The 17625-nt window shown below is 48.0% G+C and overlaps 1 protein-coding gene across 2 annotated transcripts in view; it reads right to left on the reverse strand.

Moving 5' to 3' along the window:
* Window positions 1-1683: 1683 nt before the first annotated feature.
* Window positions 1684-17625, reverse strand: part of GRAMD2A (GRAM domain containing 2A) — a 48710-nt gene continuing 32768 nt past the window's right edge. For both annotated transcript variants that reach the window (XM_032233300.1, XM_032233301.1), the window contains exons 3-12: window positions 15915-15975; window positions 14195-14267; window positions 12734-12837; window positions 11714-11812; window positions 10935-11006; window positions 8734-8796; window positions 7190-7346; window positions 5821-5962; window positions 4074-4181; window positions 1684-2871 (exon numbers count right to left, since the gene is read on the reverse strand). In XM_032233300.1, the coding sequence (XP_032089191.1) occupies window positions 2868-2871; window positions 4074-4181; window positions 5821-5962; window positions 7190-7346; window positions 8734-8796; window positions 10935-11006; window positions 11714-11812; window positions 12734-12837; window positions 14195-14267; window positions 15915-15975 (883 nt within the window). In that variant the 3' untranslated portion in view covers window positions 1684-2867. The remainder of the gene's footprint in view (window positions 2872-4073; window positions 4182-5820; window positions 5963-7189; window positions 7347-8733; window positions 8797-10934; window positions 11007-11713; window positions 11813-12733; window positions 12838-14194; window positions 14268-15914; window positions 15976-17625) is intronic.

Consider the following 17625-nt stretch of genomic DNA (forward strand, 5'->3'; position numbering starts at 1 on the left):
ATTGCTAGAGGAGAAACCAGCCAGCTGTCCGGCAGCCTGGTGGTCCCTTGGAAGAAGAGGAGGAGGAAGAAGCTGTGACGGGCTGCTTCTGTCCAGGGGTGCTGATGAAGTGGCCTCGTTTGGAAGCCCCCTAGTAGACACCGCAGAGCCTTTCCACCAATGCCCCACTTCTTTTGACCTTTTCTTTGGACCCAACTAGCTGCCAACAGGAATGTCATTTGCCTCCCATCAATAACCCCCAAAGGTCCTCCTCCAGGGTTGTGGGACAAACTGGGAGGACCACAGAAGGGTTTTCTGTACGCCAGGAGACCATCTACCTATTGGCGTTGAGAGCCGTCCATTTGTCTTCAACCCCTCCCTCCTCTCCATACTTTCTTAGGAGATGCTCACTTATGACCCAGGCGTCCCTTCAAAGGTGGCTTTGGTCTCCTGCTCCAACCCCACCATTTCTTTCCAGCAGGTCCTTTTCCTGATGGAACTTCTACCTTGGTCCAATTCCCCATTTGGCCACCAAGAGGCCTTCCAGGGCCCGACAACGAAGTTTTCTCCACCCTGTTGTTGGGTTGTAGCTAACTGGACATTGTAGAGATAAGGAAGATGACGCTGATGGAGATAGGCATCCATCCATCCCTCCATTCTTCCCTCCCCTCACCCATCCATGCATTCATCCTTCCCTTCACTCACCCATCCCCTCATCCCCTCATCCATCCATCCATCCTTCCTTCCCTTCACTCATCCATCCCCTCATCCATCCATCTATTCATCCCTCCATCCTCCCATCCACTCACCCATTCATTCACTCATCAATCATCACTTCATCCATCCCTCCACTCACCCATCCCCTCACACATCCATCTATTCATCCCTCCATCCTCCCCTTTACTCACCCATCTCCTCACTCACCCATCCATTCATCCCTCCATCCTCCCATCCACTCACCCATTCATTCACTCATCCATCCAATCATCACTTCATCCATCCCTCCACTCACCCATCCCCTCACCCATCCATCTATTCATCCCTCCATCCTCCCATCTACTCACCCATTCATTCACTCATCAATCCAATCATCCCTCCATCCCCCCTCCACTCATCCATCCCCTCACCCATCCATCTATTCATCCCTCCATCCTCCCATCTACTCACCCATTCATTCACTCATCCATCCAATCATCACTTCATCCATCCCTCCACTCACCCATCCCCTCACCCATCCATCTATTCATCCCTCCATCCTCCCATCTACTCACCCATTCATTCACTCATCAATCCAATCATCCCTCCATCCCCCCTCCACTCATCCATCCCCTCACCCATCCATCTATTCATCCCTCCATCCTCCCATCTACTCACCCATTCATTCACTCATCAATCCAATCATCCCTCCATCCCCCCTCCACTCATCCATCCCCTCACCCATCCATCTATTCATCCCTCCATCCTCCCATCTACTCACCCATTCATTCACTCATCAATCCAATCATCACTTCATCCACCCCTCCACTCACCCATTCCCTTACCCATCCCTCCATCCTTCCCTCCACTTACCCATCCATCCATCCAATCATCACTCCATCCATTCCTCCCTTCACCCACCCCCTCACCGGTCCGTCCGTCCATCCATCCATCCATCCATCCATCCATCCATCCATCCATCCATCCATCCATCCATACATACATACATACATACATCCATACATCCATCCATACATCCATATAAATAACATCTGGAAGTGACTCAGAAGGACACCTCCATAGTGCAATGAAGCATTAAAAAAGGGAGGGAGGGGATATAATCTGTACAGCCGATCTCAAAGTAACTGTAACCATCCTGTAGAGTTGATTTCACAATCTGGTCTACTTTGGGGGAGGGGGGGGGCTCCCCCTCCACCCTGCTTTTTTAGCCCACCAAACCCAATCTACAATTTCTATTAAACAGGAAGGGCATTTTGGGCTCCAACTCCAATCACCGAGACGGGTCTTTTAGGTTTCCTTTTCCCGAAAGGCTCGGCGTGTACAGTTGGCTCCAGTCCCATAAGGACGTTGGGCTTTCCTGGGCAGCCAAGGGGGCCCCCATCTCATCCACTCCAAGTTCACTTTGGCTCCCTGGAAGTTTTGCAGGGGTGCAAATCACTGCAGCATCATTGTTAGTGCAAGAAAGCTGTTCCTAAGGAGAAATGGGAATACTGGGATGTGAAAGGGCAGAGACGGGACAGCTCCCAAACTCCTACTCATCCTTAGTGAAATAGTATTTACCAGTCATCTTCGTAGACTGGTTGTGTTTTCATTGCAGGAGTAGTAACTATCCGGCCACCCGCCTTCCACGGGGAAAGAGGCCATGAGTGCTGGCAACGGACCCACTCTGGAGGAGGATCCACCCATGTCAAAGAGCCCCTTGGAGAGAACCTCCCGAGAGCCCTGAAGTTCTCAAGGTAAGAGCAGCCAAGTCCTTGTAAGTGCGAGGAAGGACCTTGTGGAGAAGTCCTCTAGTGCAACCTCCAATGTTGCTGGCACATGTTGAGAGTAAGTTCCATAACTTCGTCACCGCTCAGGAGGACATCTCTGGAATCGCGCCTGGGATGGCTACTTTTGGACCAGAGGACTAGCTAGGACCTTTTCGGGGATGGCCGTAAGCATCCCCAGCAGCCTGGTAGATGTTCTAGCAGAGTCAACGCAACGTGTTGAACACTCCAACAGGGTTCTTGGAGGCGAGGAAGCACCTACAGTGTTCCTCACTGCTGAGGTCCAACAAGGACGGAAAGCGAACTAGAGTCCCATTCGCTCCGTCTTCATAGCGGCCACGTTACCTGCTTCGACTCTTGAGTTCAGGTGAAGTCTGACCTTCTCCGATCTTCCTTGTGCTACGATCATCTGTCGAAAGAAAGACGCCCAAGAGGTTTAGACAGAAAACAAGGACTTCTTCACTGTAACGTCACTGACGTGCAACCTTTGGGACAGAATTCATGTCTGCGAGCATCATGATGGGTGGTCACTGAGTGTGCGCTGTCCAGGAACTGTCTGGTTTGGCACAGCAAGCAAACAAGACAGACACAGACTTCAACGGATAGTTAGGACTGCAGATGGGTCTCAAAAGATTGGGCAAACTTTTTGCTTTCAGCAATGAGGGAAGACAATAAAGCGGTGTGGAGATTGCAAGTTACCTACTCTTCTTTCAGGTAAAGGTAAAGGTTCCCCTCGCACATTATGTGCTGGTCGTTCCTGACTCTAGGGGGCGGTGCTCATCTCTGTTTCAAAGCCGAAAAGCCAGCGCTGTCCAAAGACGTCTCCGTGGTCATGTGGCCGGCATGACTCGACGCCGAAGGCCCATGGAACGCTGTTACCTTCCCACCAAAGGTGGTTCCTATTTTTTCTACTTGCATTTTTACATGCTTTCGAACTGCTAGGTTGGCAGAAGCTGGGAAAAGTAACGGGAGCTCACTCTGTTACGCAGCACTAGGGATTCGAACTGCTGAACTGCCGACCTTTCTGATCAACAATCTCACCGTCTTAGCCACTACTCTTAGCCCTACTCTTCTTTTACACAAGTGGGAAGACATACTCATTTTTGGGAAACAGAATAAGAGAGTTGGAAGGGACCTTGGAGGTCCTCTAGACCAACCCCCTACTCAAGCAGGAAACCCTACACCATTTCAGGCAAATTGTAGTCCAACATCTTCTTAAAATCTTCCATTGTTGGAAGCATTTACAATTTCTGGAGGCAAGTTGTCCACAGATTAATTGTTCTAATTGTCAGGAAATTCCTCCTTAGTCCTAGGTTACTTCTCTCCTTGATTAGTTTCCATCCGTTGCTTCTTTATGTGATTTTTTTTTTTTACTTTGAAACTATTAGTTTGATTTTTTTTAAAAAAACCTAGTTTATTTTTATTGTTTTCCACAAACTGGCAAGTTTATCATACGAAGACTGCGCTTTTAGTCTCACAAAGAATTAAAAGCCCAATGCATGTTTGCCATGTACACATATCCTGTTTGGTAGTCCACCTTTTGGAGATTAAAAATTGGATGTAAATCTTTTGATTTTCCTTTTTTACGGAAACCTCAGAATAATCTCTTACCTTTGAGATCCTCGGGAAAGGTAATCCTGGTTCAAGGAGGAGAGTTGCTGCTCCAGCCGGAAGATTCGGAAGGCCAGGTACGATGAGGACAACACCAAAAGGCAGATTCTGTGGATCAAGAACAACCCCACCCATTAAGAATTAAAGAGTAGTAGGAGAGAGGGTAAGAAAGAGGAGAAGGGAGGAGGAGAGGGGAAAGAAAGGGGAAGGAGGAAGGAGGAAAGAAGGAGGCAGAGAAGGGAGGTGTCAGCGTTCCAAGTATCATGTAGAATTAAATCGGAGTCCAAGGCAAAACGATCCTTAAAGTTCCAATTTAATAAAGCAGACATCTTAGCACATCTGTGTTAATCCCAATTCTGGAAATGACATCAGAATCCCACCTAGTTAAAAGTCCATGAACTTGTCCCCACACCCACAATCCATCACATGGTCCAATCTTCTTCTTCCACGCTGGCATCCACACCCAGCTGCTTCCGGTCAGGTGTCAAAGTACGGAGACAAAGGATGACCTTGGCTTCTAGACAAGAATGAAAACAATACATTCCACAATCCTACTCCTTTCTATTCCCCCCTCCCATCAACTATACTAATGAAACAGCATAATGTAATAAGAGAATGTGTGGCAGGCCAAAATGCTAAAAGGAATATAATTGCAGGCCTGACAGGAGGCTGAGAAGATGGAAAGAGTAAGGTTGTTGCAAAATAAGATGGAGGCATGGGGTGGCAAGAAAGTGATGGTTGTACGCTCTGGGAGTATGCTCTGCCGGCAGCCAACTCACAACCAAAGAGCGTAGGCCCAGAGCGGCCACTGCCGGAAGACTCGGCTTGGAAGCCGCCAAAAAAGCCATGCTGGGATGGCAGCGGAAGTACTCTGACTCTGCGGGGAGAGCTGGGCCAGGGCATTGTGAGGCTGGGAGGCGAGTGAGCGAGAACGGAACAGCCGCTCACACAACCCCCATCTCCAGCCATGCAGCGCGCCTTTCACTGGCATTTCGAAGGCGCCAAGCCGCAAGAGCCGGGGAGGCAGCGAACAGCTGCTCACGCGGCTTGGCGCTACCCCTAGGTCAGTGAATGGTGCTGTTCCCAGCTGGAAAGGGGGTTTGCTAGGTGGCTGTTTCCGAGTGTGGTTGCTTCATGGCTGCTGTGACAGAGCAATACAGCCGTTTGCCCCTGAGGCTGTGCCCGACGCTTTGGGACCCCACCCGCAAGAGAGCAGCCGCCCGGCAACAAGAGCCGAGGTGGCGCAGTGGTTAAATGCAGCACTGCAGCTACTTCAGCTGACTGCTATCTGCAGTTCGGCGGTTCAAATCTGACCGGCTCACGGTTGACTCAGCCTTCCATCCTTCCGAGGTGGGTGAAATGAGGACCCAGACTGTGGGGGCGATATGCTGACTCTGTAAACCGCTTAGAGAGGCTTGAAAGCCCTACGAAGCGGTATATAAGTCTAACTGCTATTGCTAACTGCTAACTCCAAAACAATAAGCCCTCCCCTGATAATAAGGCCCAAGCCATATTTTGTGGGTAAAAAGAAAACAAGACCCTGTCTTATTTTCGGGGAAACACGGTAGCAATTATAAGAATGTATATCTATGAATTAATTTGAAAGGGAAGAAATAAAAAAACTTTTTGCAAGGAAAAAAAAAAGAACACCCCCACCACAGAGACCCTCCCCCCCCCTTTTTAGATCTGAGTCAAGAGGGAATCGGAAAGCCGCAGGAAAAACTGGAAAACTCGTCCTTGGACTTACAACACTATGAAGATTTTCAGCAGCTGATAATCAGCTGGTCTCAGTTCTGCTTTGTAGCTTTGGTTCACTACTAACTCCTCCTCCTCCTCTTCCTCCTCCTCCTCTTCCTCCTCCTCTTCCTCCTCGGAGTTTACTGTGCTTTCTGGAACAGAAGCACAGAGGGAGAAATTCAAACAGAGCCCCAACTGGGAGTTAGAGATGCCAAAAATGACAATGTTCGTCAAAGGGTTTGTGGAAAGAGCTGTTCTGACCGAGGCTTCCCAAGAGCAGGAAGCAAATTCCTGGTCCCGACAAAAAACCCTTTTATTAATTGACTGTGAGTTCTGTTCATTCACATCCAGCAAAGTCTTTCAAGGGAGGATTTACAGTCACAGACCTTATCTGGCTTGGAGAGCTGCCAGGCCGATATCTGCAAAACCTGGCAAGGAGTCTCGGAGAGTCACAAACCAATTAAGCGATTAAGCAATTGTCTCCTGCAAACTCCACTCCCCTTTCGCTCCCCTTTTACTTCCTCTGGGAAATAAATGACCTTTCTTGCCACAGTTGTTATGTGAATCACTGCAGTTGTTAAATTAATATCACGGTTGTTAAGTGAATCTTTGACTAGGTCAAAGATCCACTTTGTCTTGTCGGCGTTCTGACCGAGGCTTCCCAAGAAGCAAACTCCTTGTCCTGACAAAAGCCCCTTTTATTCATTGACTTTGAGTTCTGCTCACTCACATCCAGCAAAGTCTTCCGAGGGAGGATTTATGGTCACAGACCTTATCTGTCTTGGAGAGATGCCAGGCTAATTTCTGCTAAAATTTGGCAAGGAGTCTCGGGGAGTCATGAAACAATTAAGCGAACTAATTGTCTCCTGCAAACTCCTCTCCCCTTTCATTTCCTCTGGGAGGGGCCATTCATCGTCCACCTGTGGCCTTACTCCCAAGTCGGCCCCTGTTCCGTAGCTGCTCCCTTCGTCTGGCAACTCTGCGCATGTGCACACTGGGAACAGGCTCCAGCTGTTCTTCTGCCTCACTGATATCTGACTCTGAAGGCAGCTGATAACTGTCAGACGGCCCTGGCCCCCTCTCTGCCTCCGACACAGAGCCCTCCTTAGAGCCTTCCCCAGACTCCAGGACTGGCCCAGGTTCCTCCCCAACCTCCTCACTGTCCGAATCTGCTGCCAGCTCTGCTGGAGGGCCGCAACAAGAGCTCAGTCCCAATTTGAATCTTGTAATTTCGCTTGCAACCAAACCAAAACTGCAAACGACGGTTTCAGTTGCAAGTCAACCCCTCCCGATGACCTTGGAGCACCAACACACCCTCTGGGCCGGCCCAGGAAGATGCTGTCCCTCCATGCCAGAAGGTCCTTCGGAATTCTCCTCACCTGATACCAGGGGCTCCTCCAAGGTGCAGGACGTCTCCTTAGCACTGAGATTGCTGATCGAAGTTCGGTGGATGCACTGGAAGCTGGCCTCCGGGAGGGTGAGCGAAAGGGACGCCGTGGACCTCCTTCTCCACTTCACCTCTGGGACAATGACCTCCTGTGGGAAAGCATGTCCACGGTTGGTGAAAGCAAGCGGCAATTGAATTTTTACTGGTTTTTTTTTTTTTTTAGTGAAACATTGAAGTTAGTGGCCCAGAAGGAGATCGGCGAAGTTATTTCTGACTCTCCTCTCAAAGGTGCTTTTCAAACGTGACCCGTCAAAACCACGTTCCACAAAAGCGCGGTCGACGAAATCGCGTATGTGACGTCATCACAACGCGACGAAAAAGATCGAAAAATTGAAATAAAAATTAAATTACAGCAAGCCGATTCACATAAAGGTAAGGGTTAGGTTAAGGGTTAGGGTTAGGTTTAGAGCGTTAGCGTTAAGTTTAGCGTTAGGTTAAGGGTTAGTGTTAGGTTTTTCGTTACGTTAAGGGTTAGGTTTAGGGTTAGGTTAAGGGTTAGGTTTAGGGGGGTTAGGGTAAGGTTTTCGCTTTATTTTTACATTTTTCTATCTTTTTCGTCGCGCTGTGATGACGTCACATACGCGCTTTCGTCGACCACGATTTTGTCGTCCGCGGTTTTGTGGTGGAACCCTTTTCAAAAGGCAACTGGACTTTCTCGTTTTTTTTTTCTTTGAAAATGTTTCGCTTCTCATCCAAGAAGCTTCTTCAGTTCTAGAATTGGAAGAAGCTTCTTAGTAATAGGATTTAGACCTACATACTGCTTCCCAGGGCTTCGCAGCACCCTCTAAGCGGTTTACAAAGTCAGCCTCTTGCCCCCAACAATCTGGGTCCTCATTCGACCAACCTCGGAAGGATGGAAGGCTGAGTCAACTTTGAGCCAATGAGAATCGAACAGACTGACAATGACAGTCGGCAGAAGTTGCCTGCAGTACTGCACTCTAACCACTGAGCCACTGTGGCTCAAGGCCACCACTTGGCTTGAGCCGGTCAGGATCAAACTGCTGGCAGTCGGCAGAGTTAACCTGCAATACTGCATTCTAACCATAAGTAAGGAAGGAAGGAAGGAAGGAAGGAAGGAAGGAAGGAAGGAAGGAAGGAAGGAAGGAAGGAAGGAGCGAGCAATAGCAATAGTACTTAAGACTTATATACCACTTTACAGCCCTCTCTAAGCAATTTACAAAGTCAGCCTATTGTCCCCAACAACTCTGCGTCCTCATTTGACTTCAGAAAGGATGGAAGGCTGAGTCAACCTTGAGCCGGTCAGGATCGAACTCCTGGCTGTGGGCAGAGTTAGCCTGCAATGCTGCATTCTAACCACTGCATCACCACAAGTGCTCATGGATGGGGAAGGGTGAAAGTGGCTGGGCGACTGACTGAACAGAAGTTTTCACACACGAGATCTGCTCTCAGCCTTTGGGTGACCGAAACACTGTTGTGAAGGAACGTGCCATTTAATCTTTGAGAAACGGGTCTTACCAAGGCTACAGCAACTGGCTCTTCGGTGAATTCTTTCAAGCTCAGACTTTTTTTGCTGGAGACCTGTAGAGAAAATAAACACCAAGAGTGAACCGAATATGCTTCACAAGCTGGAAGGAGGCTATGGCAATCCCTGCAGCCTGAAACAGCTGATCGTTGGGAGGCCGATCCAATTGACAATCAGCTGCTTGTTGTGCTAATCAGGCTGTACTGAAACTGAAACGGGCTTTTTGCTGTTTGCTGCAAGGAGGCAAATTGCTGGGAGGCAGAGCCAGGTATTTTTTTTTTCTTGTTTTCCTCCCCAAAAGCTAGGTGCGTCTTAATACTTTGGAGCGTCTTATACACCAAAAAAAATGGCATTTCATATATCAAAGGTCCTGGGGTTAATTCTCAGTCATTCCGCTGAAAAATGCAGACATGCTTCCGGTTAGCGGCTGGAACTGCCCTTCAATTGGATAATGTCTTATCTTATCTAAACTAATAGGGAAAACTAAACAGCAAAGAAAGCTAAAGAAATAGAAAAGAAAGAAAAAGAAAAGAAAGAAAAATAAAGGGGTGGCTTACAGCCATTATAAGAACATTTATGTTCTATCCTTCCTAAGGTTACTTCATAATTTCCTTCTTTCTATAATCTACCCTTTATAATCATTAAATCCATACATTCATTTTTTTTTCCAGCAAAAGGTCCTTCAGGGGTTTCCAGTCACATGTAGTTAAAATGTTTTTTTTTTTAACTATTACCATTTGGCAGACGGTACAGGACAATAAAAACCAGGACAAATAGGCTGAAAAACAGCTTCTATCCCAGGGCGGTAATTATATTGAATTCTACTGCATAGTGCAAGATTAATGCAATATCAGGGGTTTTCAATTCAATTGCATAAAATGTGAAGGATGTATATTTTATTTATTTATTTATTTATTTTTATTTTATTTTATTAAATATATTTATATGCCGCCCAATCCTGAAGGACTCTGGGCGGCTTACAAAAAATAATAATAAAAAAAAACACATAATGAGAAAAGAAACAGTTTAAAAACAGCAACACCCTCATACATTCATTCTAATCGGGGCTGGACCTCAACGGTGAGGTCAACAGCCTCAGGCCTGCCGGAACAGCCAAGTTTTTACAGCTTTCCTGAAGGCCGTGAGAGTGGGTATGGTCCGGATCTCTGGGGGTAGCTGATTCCAAAGAGTCGGAGCAGCCACAGAGAAGGCTCTCCTCCGGGGGCCCGCCAGCCGACACTGTCTGGTTGACGGCATCTGAAGGAGGCCCAATCTGTGGGATCTTACTGGCCGCTGGAAGGTATGTGGCAGCAGGCGGTCTCGAAGGTACTCTGGCGCTAAGCCATGTAGGGCTTTAAAGGTGATAACCAACATCTTGAATTGAGTCCGGAGACCAATTTCTTTATTTGTGTTTTATTTCTTATGGATAATGTACACTGAAGGTGGCATTTAATTTCGTGGTGCGAGGTGCAATTACCATAAAGTAAACTAACCAATGAATCTTTCTCCAAGCAAACAAGCAAGTTACATTTTGCTATCTCTGCTCGTGGTGTCATCTTCACCGTCCGTTCCTCCGCAGCAAATATTTCACCCATATTTCTGTCCATCTTTATGAGCAAAGCAACCTTGCAGGCAGCCTCCCCCTCTTCTGACATATGTCTGTGGGCCAGAGGGTGGGGTGGGGGGCTCCCCCTGGATGCCCATTAGTCTCCGGATCCGCTTCAAGGCGCTGGTCGTTACTTATAAAGCCCTTCATGGCATCGGACCTGGGTACCTGAGAGACCGCCTCCTGCCGATCACCTCCCATAGACCGATTCGATCACACAGGTTAGGTCTCCTCCGGATTCCATCTGCCAGCCAATGTCGGCTGGCGACTCCCCGGGGGAGAGCCTTCTCTGTTGCAGCGGCAGCCCTCTGGAACGATTTCCCCGTGGAGATCCGGACCCTTACTACCCTCCCGGCCTTCCGCAAAGCTGTTAAGTCCTGGCTGCTCCAGCAGGCCGGGGGGGCTCTCGAAATATCCAGCCCCCCGGAGATTGTGATTGTTGTATATTTTAATGTTGTTTGTGTATTATTCCCCCTCCCTTGTTTTATTGTAAGCCACCCGGAGTCCTTCGGGAGTGGGCGGCATACAAATCAATAAAACTATAAACTATAAACTATCACAGGCCTTAGAGAGGAGAAGGGAATATACCTGTAAGTGGGTACAGACACGTCGCAAGACATCGTATACGCTGTCTCTGGAAATGAGGGACACAAAGATGTACTGCAAATAAAAGAGAACAACATGGGATGTGTGAGAAGTAGGGAAAATCCAGGCGAAAACCAGCACCATGTCAGAATGCACCCAGAAAAAAAAGCATATTCGGATACATGTATGCAATGAAACAAGAGTTACTCATATTCAGGTAATGTCTGTTAGCAGAAAAATGGTCTAGATCTACAACTTCAACTCCCATAATCCCCCGCCACATGTGACTTATCAGGGGCAGAAAGAGTAGAAACTTTCATCTCAGCTTGGCGGAAAAACCAGAGCCCTGGATTTGGCCAGAGAAGGAACTATAATAGCAACAGCAACGGAAGTTAGTATATGCCGCTTCACGGTGCTTTAAAGCCCTCTCTAAGCGGTTTACAAAGTCGCCTTTTGCCCCCAACAATCTGGGTCCTCCTTTTACCCAACTCGGAAGGAGGAGTAAACCTTGAGCCGGTGAGGATCGAACTGCTGGCAGTGGGCAGAGTTAGCCTGCAATACTGCATTCTAACTACTACGTCACCATGGCTCTCCCTCCCTCCCTCCCTCCCTTTCTTCCTTCCATCCTTCAATTCTTCCATCCTTCCTTCAAGGACTCAAGGATGAGTCAACCTTGAGCCAGTCAGAATCGAACTACCGAACGTCTGGCAGCCGGCAGTCAGCAGAATCAGCTTGCAGTACTGCTCTTTAACCACTGCTCAATAATAGCCAGCAATTCTTACTTTTCGGCTGGCGTTGGTGGTGATCGCGAGTCCATTTGGCAACAACCGGGCTGTTTTGTGCTTTTTGATCAGTTGGACGGAGACCACGGGAATCACAACCTGAAACGAAAAAGGAAGTTGTAGAATGTCGACTTTGCGGAAATTCATTTTAGCTTCTAAACGGCTTCAGGGGTTGATTTAGGAAACGTACACTATATAGAGCAGATCATCCTACCCCTGCTGAACCCTGGGTAACTAACAAGTGTGATATCGCCCTCCAGTGACAAGCCTGGCGTTATGCGCTGTCCAGGTAATCCTCGACTTACGACGATTCACTTAGTGACCATTCAAAGTTACAACAGCCCTGGAAAAAAGTGACTCAGGGCTGTTTTTCACAGCTACGAACCGTAATCATGTGATCAAAATTCGGACAGTGAGGAGGTTGGGGAGGAACCTGGGCCAGTCCTGGAGTCTGGGGAAGGCTCTGATGAGGGCTCTGTGTCGGAGGCAGAGAGGGGGCTACAGCCGTCTGACAGTTATCAGCTGCCTTTGGAGTCAGACACCAGTGAGGCAGACAAACAGCTGGATCCTGTTCCTGATGTGCGCATGTGCAGAGTTGCCATGAGAAGGGAACAGCTAAAGAACAGGGGTCGACTTGGGAGGAAGGCCACAGGTGGACGATGAATGGCCCCTCCCAGAGGAAATAAAAGAGGAGCGAAAGGGGAGTTTGCAGGAGGCAATTAATTCGCTTAATTGGTTCCTGACTCTCCGAGACTCCTTCCCAACTTCTGCAGATATTGGCCTGGCAGCTCTCCAAGCCAGATAAGGTCTGTGACTTTAAATCCTCCCTCGAAAGACTTTGCTGGATGTGAATTAGCAGAATTCACAGTAAATTAATAAAAGGGTTTTTTGTCGGGACAAGGAGTTTGCTTCATGCTCTTGGGAAGCCTCGGTCAGAACACAAGGCAGAGAAGATGCCCAAATCGCCCCACCTTGGTGGCCTCCCCGGGACGCCTCTCCCGTTCCCTGTGCAGGCTTTACCTTGATATCCTTCCCAAAAAGGTTTGCGTAGAAACAGAGCCAGTTTGGAGAAATGTAGAGGCGGCCTTGGATAAGGATGTCCCGCTGGAGAGCACAGGAACAGACTGGAAATAAAAGAGACACGGAGGCTGTAACAAGGAATGCTTTTAACCCCCAAAGTGGTCATCAGTCAAAAGAGGGGATGGACAGATGTCAAAGAAGGCGCTGGGAGATGGATGACATCCTTGTAAGTGAGAAGGAAAAGCAGACAAGGGGATGGGATTTTAATCCCAGTGAGTCTCGACCGCTGCACCGTAGAGAGTATTTTAACTTACTGCACCCGTGTCTGGTTTGCCAATTGCACAGTGGCAGATAGGGCAGCGCCCCAGAGGGTCAACGTCATGGCCTAGAGGATCATGGGTTGCCCCTCTCCCCTCTTTGGAAGAGCTTTATAGCTCCTGCTGCCTGAAGAAAGTTCAAAACATTCTTAAAGATCCATCTCATCCTGGGTACTCCCCTTTTTTTTTTTTTGAACTATTACCATCTGGCAGACGGTACCGGATAAAAAACTGTTCCTAAGGACTGAAAAACTGCTTGTATCCCAGGGCAGTAACTGTTGTGGCCCAGCAGGAGCCATTGGAGCTGCCACCAGACTCCGACAGCGAGGGGCCCTATGAGTCGGCTCTGGAGGATGTGGAGGACCCTGGACAGGGTTTAGACTCCGAGCAGGGCGCAGAGAGGCTAGTTGGCCACTAGGAGGTGCCTGAGCCTTGGACCAGTGGGGAGGAGACAAGGGAGTGTGATCCGGACGTCATGCATTGGAGCAGTGGGGAGGAGACAAGGGAGTTGTTCCTGGATGCCCGGCAAACGAAGAGCTAATAGGCGTAAGGAACAGTTACGCAGTTACAGGAGATAATTGCACTCAGCTGGTGGTAATTAAGCTCCTCTCAAGACTATAAAAGGAATGATTGTGCACACGCCCGTTTTGCAGGAGTCAACATATTCACTAAAGTTGGAGAACTTTCGTGGCTAGCTTGGCAGGCTGGATTGCTGCCAAGGTTAGTCTGTGCTGGATTGCTGCCAAAGTCTTGTCTGTGCTGGCTTGCTGCCAAGGTCCTATCTCTGTGTTAATAAATCCTTGCAGTATCTTTGTCTCGGCGTGCTCTGGTGTAGGACGAGGGGGGTCAGAACAGTAACCATCTTGAACTCTACTATATAGTACAATATGACTGCAGTATCAGGGGTTTTCAAGTCCGTTATATCAAATGTGAAGGATGTTGGTGTTTTTATTTTATCTTAGTTATAGTTTTCTTATGTATGATGTACACTGAAGATGGCATTTAATTTCATTGTATGAGGTGCAATGACAATAAAGTAAACTGAACATTTGGAAGGAACAACTCTTGGGGAATGATTGGGATAGAGGCCTGTTAACACCCGTGAGCTATTTTGTTAGTATTTTGATGGTCCTTTTCTGTTTACCTTTAACCACGCTCTCTTCAGTCGGGATGTCCTTGAATAGCTTGTGATACTGAGAATTGTATTTATTGGGAGCCTAGAGAGGAAACAGAAAACAGATATCAAGAACATGCCAAAGAATGGCCAAAAGCAAATCTGGAGCATCTTAGCATCTGCATCACTTCCTTTTTCAAAAAAAGATCAAGAAGAACAGATCATGTTAAAACCACATCATAAAGAGAGAGAGAGAGAGAGAGAGGGAGGGAGGGAGGGAGGGAGGGAGGGAGAGAGAGAGAGAGAGAGAGAGGGAGAGAGAGAGAGAGAGAGAGAGAGAGAGATAAGACACTCTGGGCCTTATTGTTTGTTTAACCATTATTAATCAGCAAACCAGGAGTTGCTGAGTTCACACAACACACAAAGCCTTCTTCAACTTGGCAGCTTTAACCTGGGTCGACTTCAACTCCCAGAATTCCCCCGCCAGCAGAAGTTGAATCCATGCCAGAGGTGGGTTCCTACCAGTTCGCACCTATTCGGTAGAACCGGTTCGTCAAATCTACTGAACCGGTTAGAAGAGGTTCCACCAGTGGACCCGGAAAGCAGGCCACACCTACAGAAGAGGTGCCAAATTTTTTTTGAAACCCACCACTGGTCCTTGTATATGATTATTCTACACTATCATGCTCCTATTTATAAAACTCAGTGCCTCTGTGAAAGGTAAGGATGACTACTGCGTTTGTGGTGCAATCAGAACATTGCGTGTGTTGAAGTTGTTTTAACGCAAACCAAAGATGCCTTTTAAAAAACAAGTTTACATCCTATTCTTATGCATGCCAGTGCTGTGTGTGAGGTAATTTAAGGTGGTTCTGACAAGTGTCGTCGGCATCTTCATATCCGGTCACATGGGTGGCAAGCCACTCCCATCCGGTCACATGGGTGGCAAGCCACTCCCACAAAGGAGGCCACACCCACAGAGTAGGTTCGAACAATTTTTGAAACCCACCACTGATCCATGCATATTGACATCAGAGGTGGGTTGCTCCCAGTTTGGCCGAACCAGTCAGGCCTGGATCGCAGAATCAGCAGCGACCCAGGCCTGCCACACCCCTGAACCGGTTCCCTTGCCGCCACTGGGCTGCCACCATTTTGGTTTTTAATGACTGCCTATGCGCGGTTCACTGTAAATTGTTCTGCGCGTGCGTGGAGAACAATTTACATCAAACAGCACTTGCGCACGGGTTGCAAACCGCTAGTAAAACAGGCAGCGACCCACCCCCGATTGACGTCCTCTTCATCTATTCCAACATAGCTATCAAAGAAAGTGGCCCACAAGGTCCATCAAAATTATGCTCTCTCTCCCTGGCGTCAGGCCTGCAGCCTTCTTTTCTTTTGGATCTTTGGCCTGCCACACTTTCTATCATTCTACTATGCATTTTCTATGGTGGGAAAATGGGAGTGGGAGGATTGTACAGAGTTTAGATGCTAGGTAGCCATAACAACATTCTTTCTAGAAAGCCAAGGTCATCCTTTGTCTCTGTACCTGACCGGAACTGGATGGGTGGAAGCTGCCAGCGTGGCAGTGGGAGATTGGACCATGGGATGGACTTGGGGGTATGGGGGCAAGATCTTGAACTTTCAACAGATGTGCCAACATGGCTCTCTTAACAAATTGGAACTTCGAGCAATACTTTGCCTTGGACTCTGATTTACTTTTGGGTGCTATTTGGAACCATGACACCTGGCTTACCGTGACTTCTTGGGGACATTTCTTGAGTTCGTCATTCTTCACAGCGTTGTTCAGATTCAAGCTGCAACAGAGTTGGAGAGAAATATGACCCGTTGAACATCTTTGTGCCCATATAAATCACTGTTCGTCAATGAGACTCATGCAGATTGATACTCGTCAACAGAAAAGTTTTGGGGGAAAGGATTCATTCACGATGCTAGCTCCCAGATGGAGGAAGGGGAAAGTTTCCCTGAAGGCTGTCCTTCCAGAGAAGAAAAATGACACGTGAAGCCACCACACAAGATCAATCTCGTACCCTGTCCTCCATCTCCTCCCTTTGTCAGGTGGTCACTGCAATTGGATTGGGGAGGGTCAGTAAAAGGTAGGGTATTGAGTCATTATACAGAACATTGTTGTGGCCCGCCAGTAGCCAGCGGAGCTGGCAGCAGAGTCGGACAGTGAGGAGGTTGGGGAGGAACCTGGGCCAGTCCTGGACTCTGGGGAAGGCTCTGATGAGGGCTCTGTGTCGGAGGCAGAGAGGAGGCCAGGACCGTATGCCAGTCATCAGCTGCCTTCAGAGTCAGACATCAGTGAGGCAGAAGAACAGCTGGCGCTTGTTCCCAGTGTGTGCATGCACAGAATTGCCAGAGGAAGGGAGCAGCTAAAGAACAGGGGTCGACTTAGGAGTAAGGCCACAGGTGGATGATGAATGGCCCCTCCCAGAGGAAATAAAAGAGGAGCAAAAGGGGAGTGGAGTTTGCAGGAGACAATGAGTTCACTTAATTGGTTTGTGAGTCTCCGAGGCTCCTGGCCAAGTTTTGCAGACCCTTCGCTTCTCATCCAAGAAGCTTCTTCAGCTTCCCCACCATCCAGCCAGAGCTGAAGAAGCTCCTTGGATGAGAAGCGAAACATCTTCAAAGAGAGAAAAAAAAGTCCCAGAAAGTCCAGTTTGCCTCTTGAAAAAGGACCTTTGGGACAACTGTGACTTGGAGGACTGAGAATCTCCATAGGCAGCAAGGGGGGGGGGGAGAATCTGGATTCGCTTAATGACTCTGTGTTACACTTAAGAACTGCGGTGATTCACTTAACAACCAAGGCAACAAGGGTGCAACCACTCATTTAATAGCCACCTTGCTTAGCAACAGAAATTCTGGTCCCAATTGTGGCCAGAAGGGGTGGGCTACCTGTGTATTGTCTTTCAATACAATACAATACAATACAATACAATACAATACAATACAATACAATACAATACAATACAATAGCAGAGTTGGAAGGGACCTTGGAGGTCTTCTAGTCCAACCTCCTGCCTAGGCAGGAAACCCCATACCGTTTCAGACAAATGGCTATCCAACATCTTCTTAAAAACTTCCAGTGTTGGGGCATTCACAACTTCTGGAGGCAAGTTGTTCCACTAATTGTTCTCACAGTCAGGAAATTTCTCCTCAGTTCTAAGTTGCTTCTCTCCTTGATTAGTTTCCACCCATTGCTTCTTGTTCTACCCTCAGGTGCTTTGGAGAATAGCTTGACTCCCTCTTCTTTGTGGCAACCCTTGAGAAATTGGAAGACTGCTATCATGTCTCCCCTAGTCCTTCTTTCTATTAAACTTGATATCCCCAGTTCCTGCAACCGTTCTTCATATGTTTTGGCCTCCAGTCCCCTAATCATCTTCGTTGTTCTTCTCTGCACTCTTTCTAGAGTCTCCACATCTTTTCTACATCGTGGCCACCAA

The sequence above is a fragment of the Thamnophis elegans genome, chromosome 16 (assembly GCF_009769535.1).
Source record: "Thamnophis elegans isolate rThaEle1 chromosome 16, rThaEle1.pri, whole genome shotgun sequence".
Classification (NCBI taxonomy): domain Eukaryota; kingdom Metazoa; phylum Chordata; class Lepidosauria; order Squamata; family Colubridae; genus Thamnophis; species Thamnophis elegans.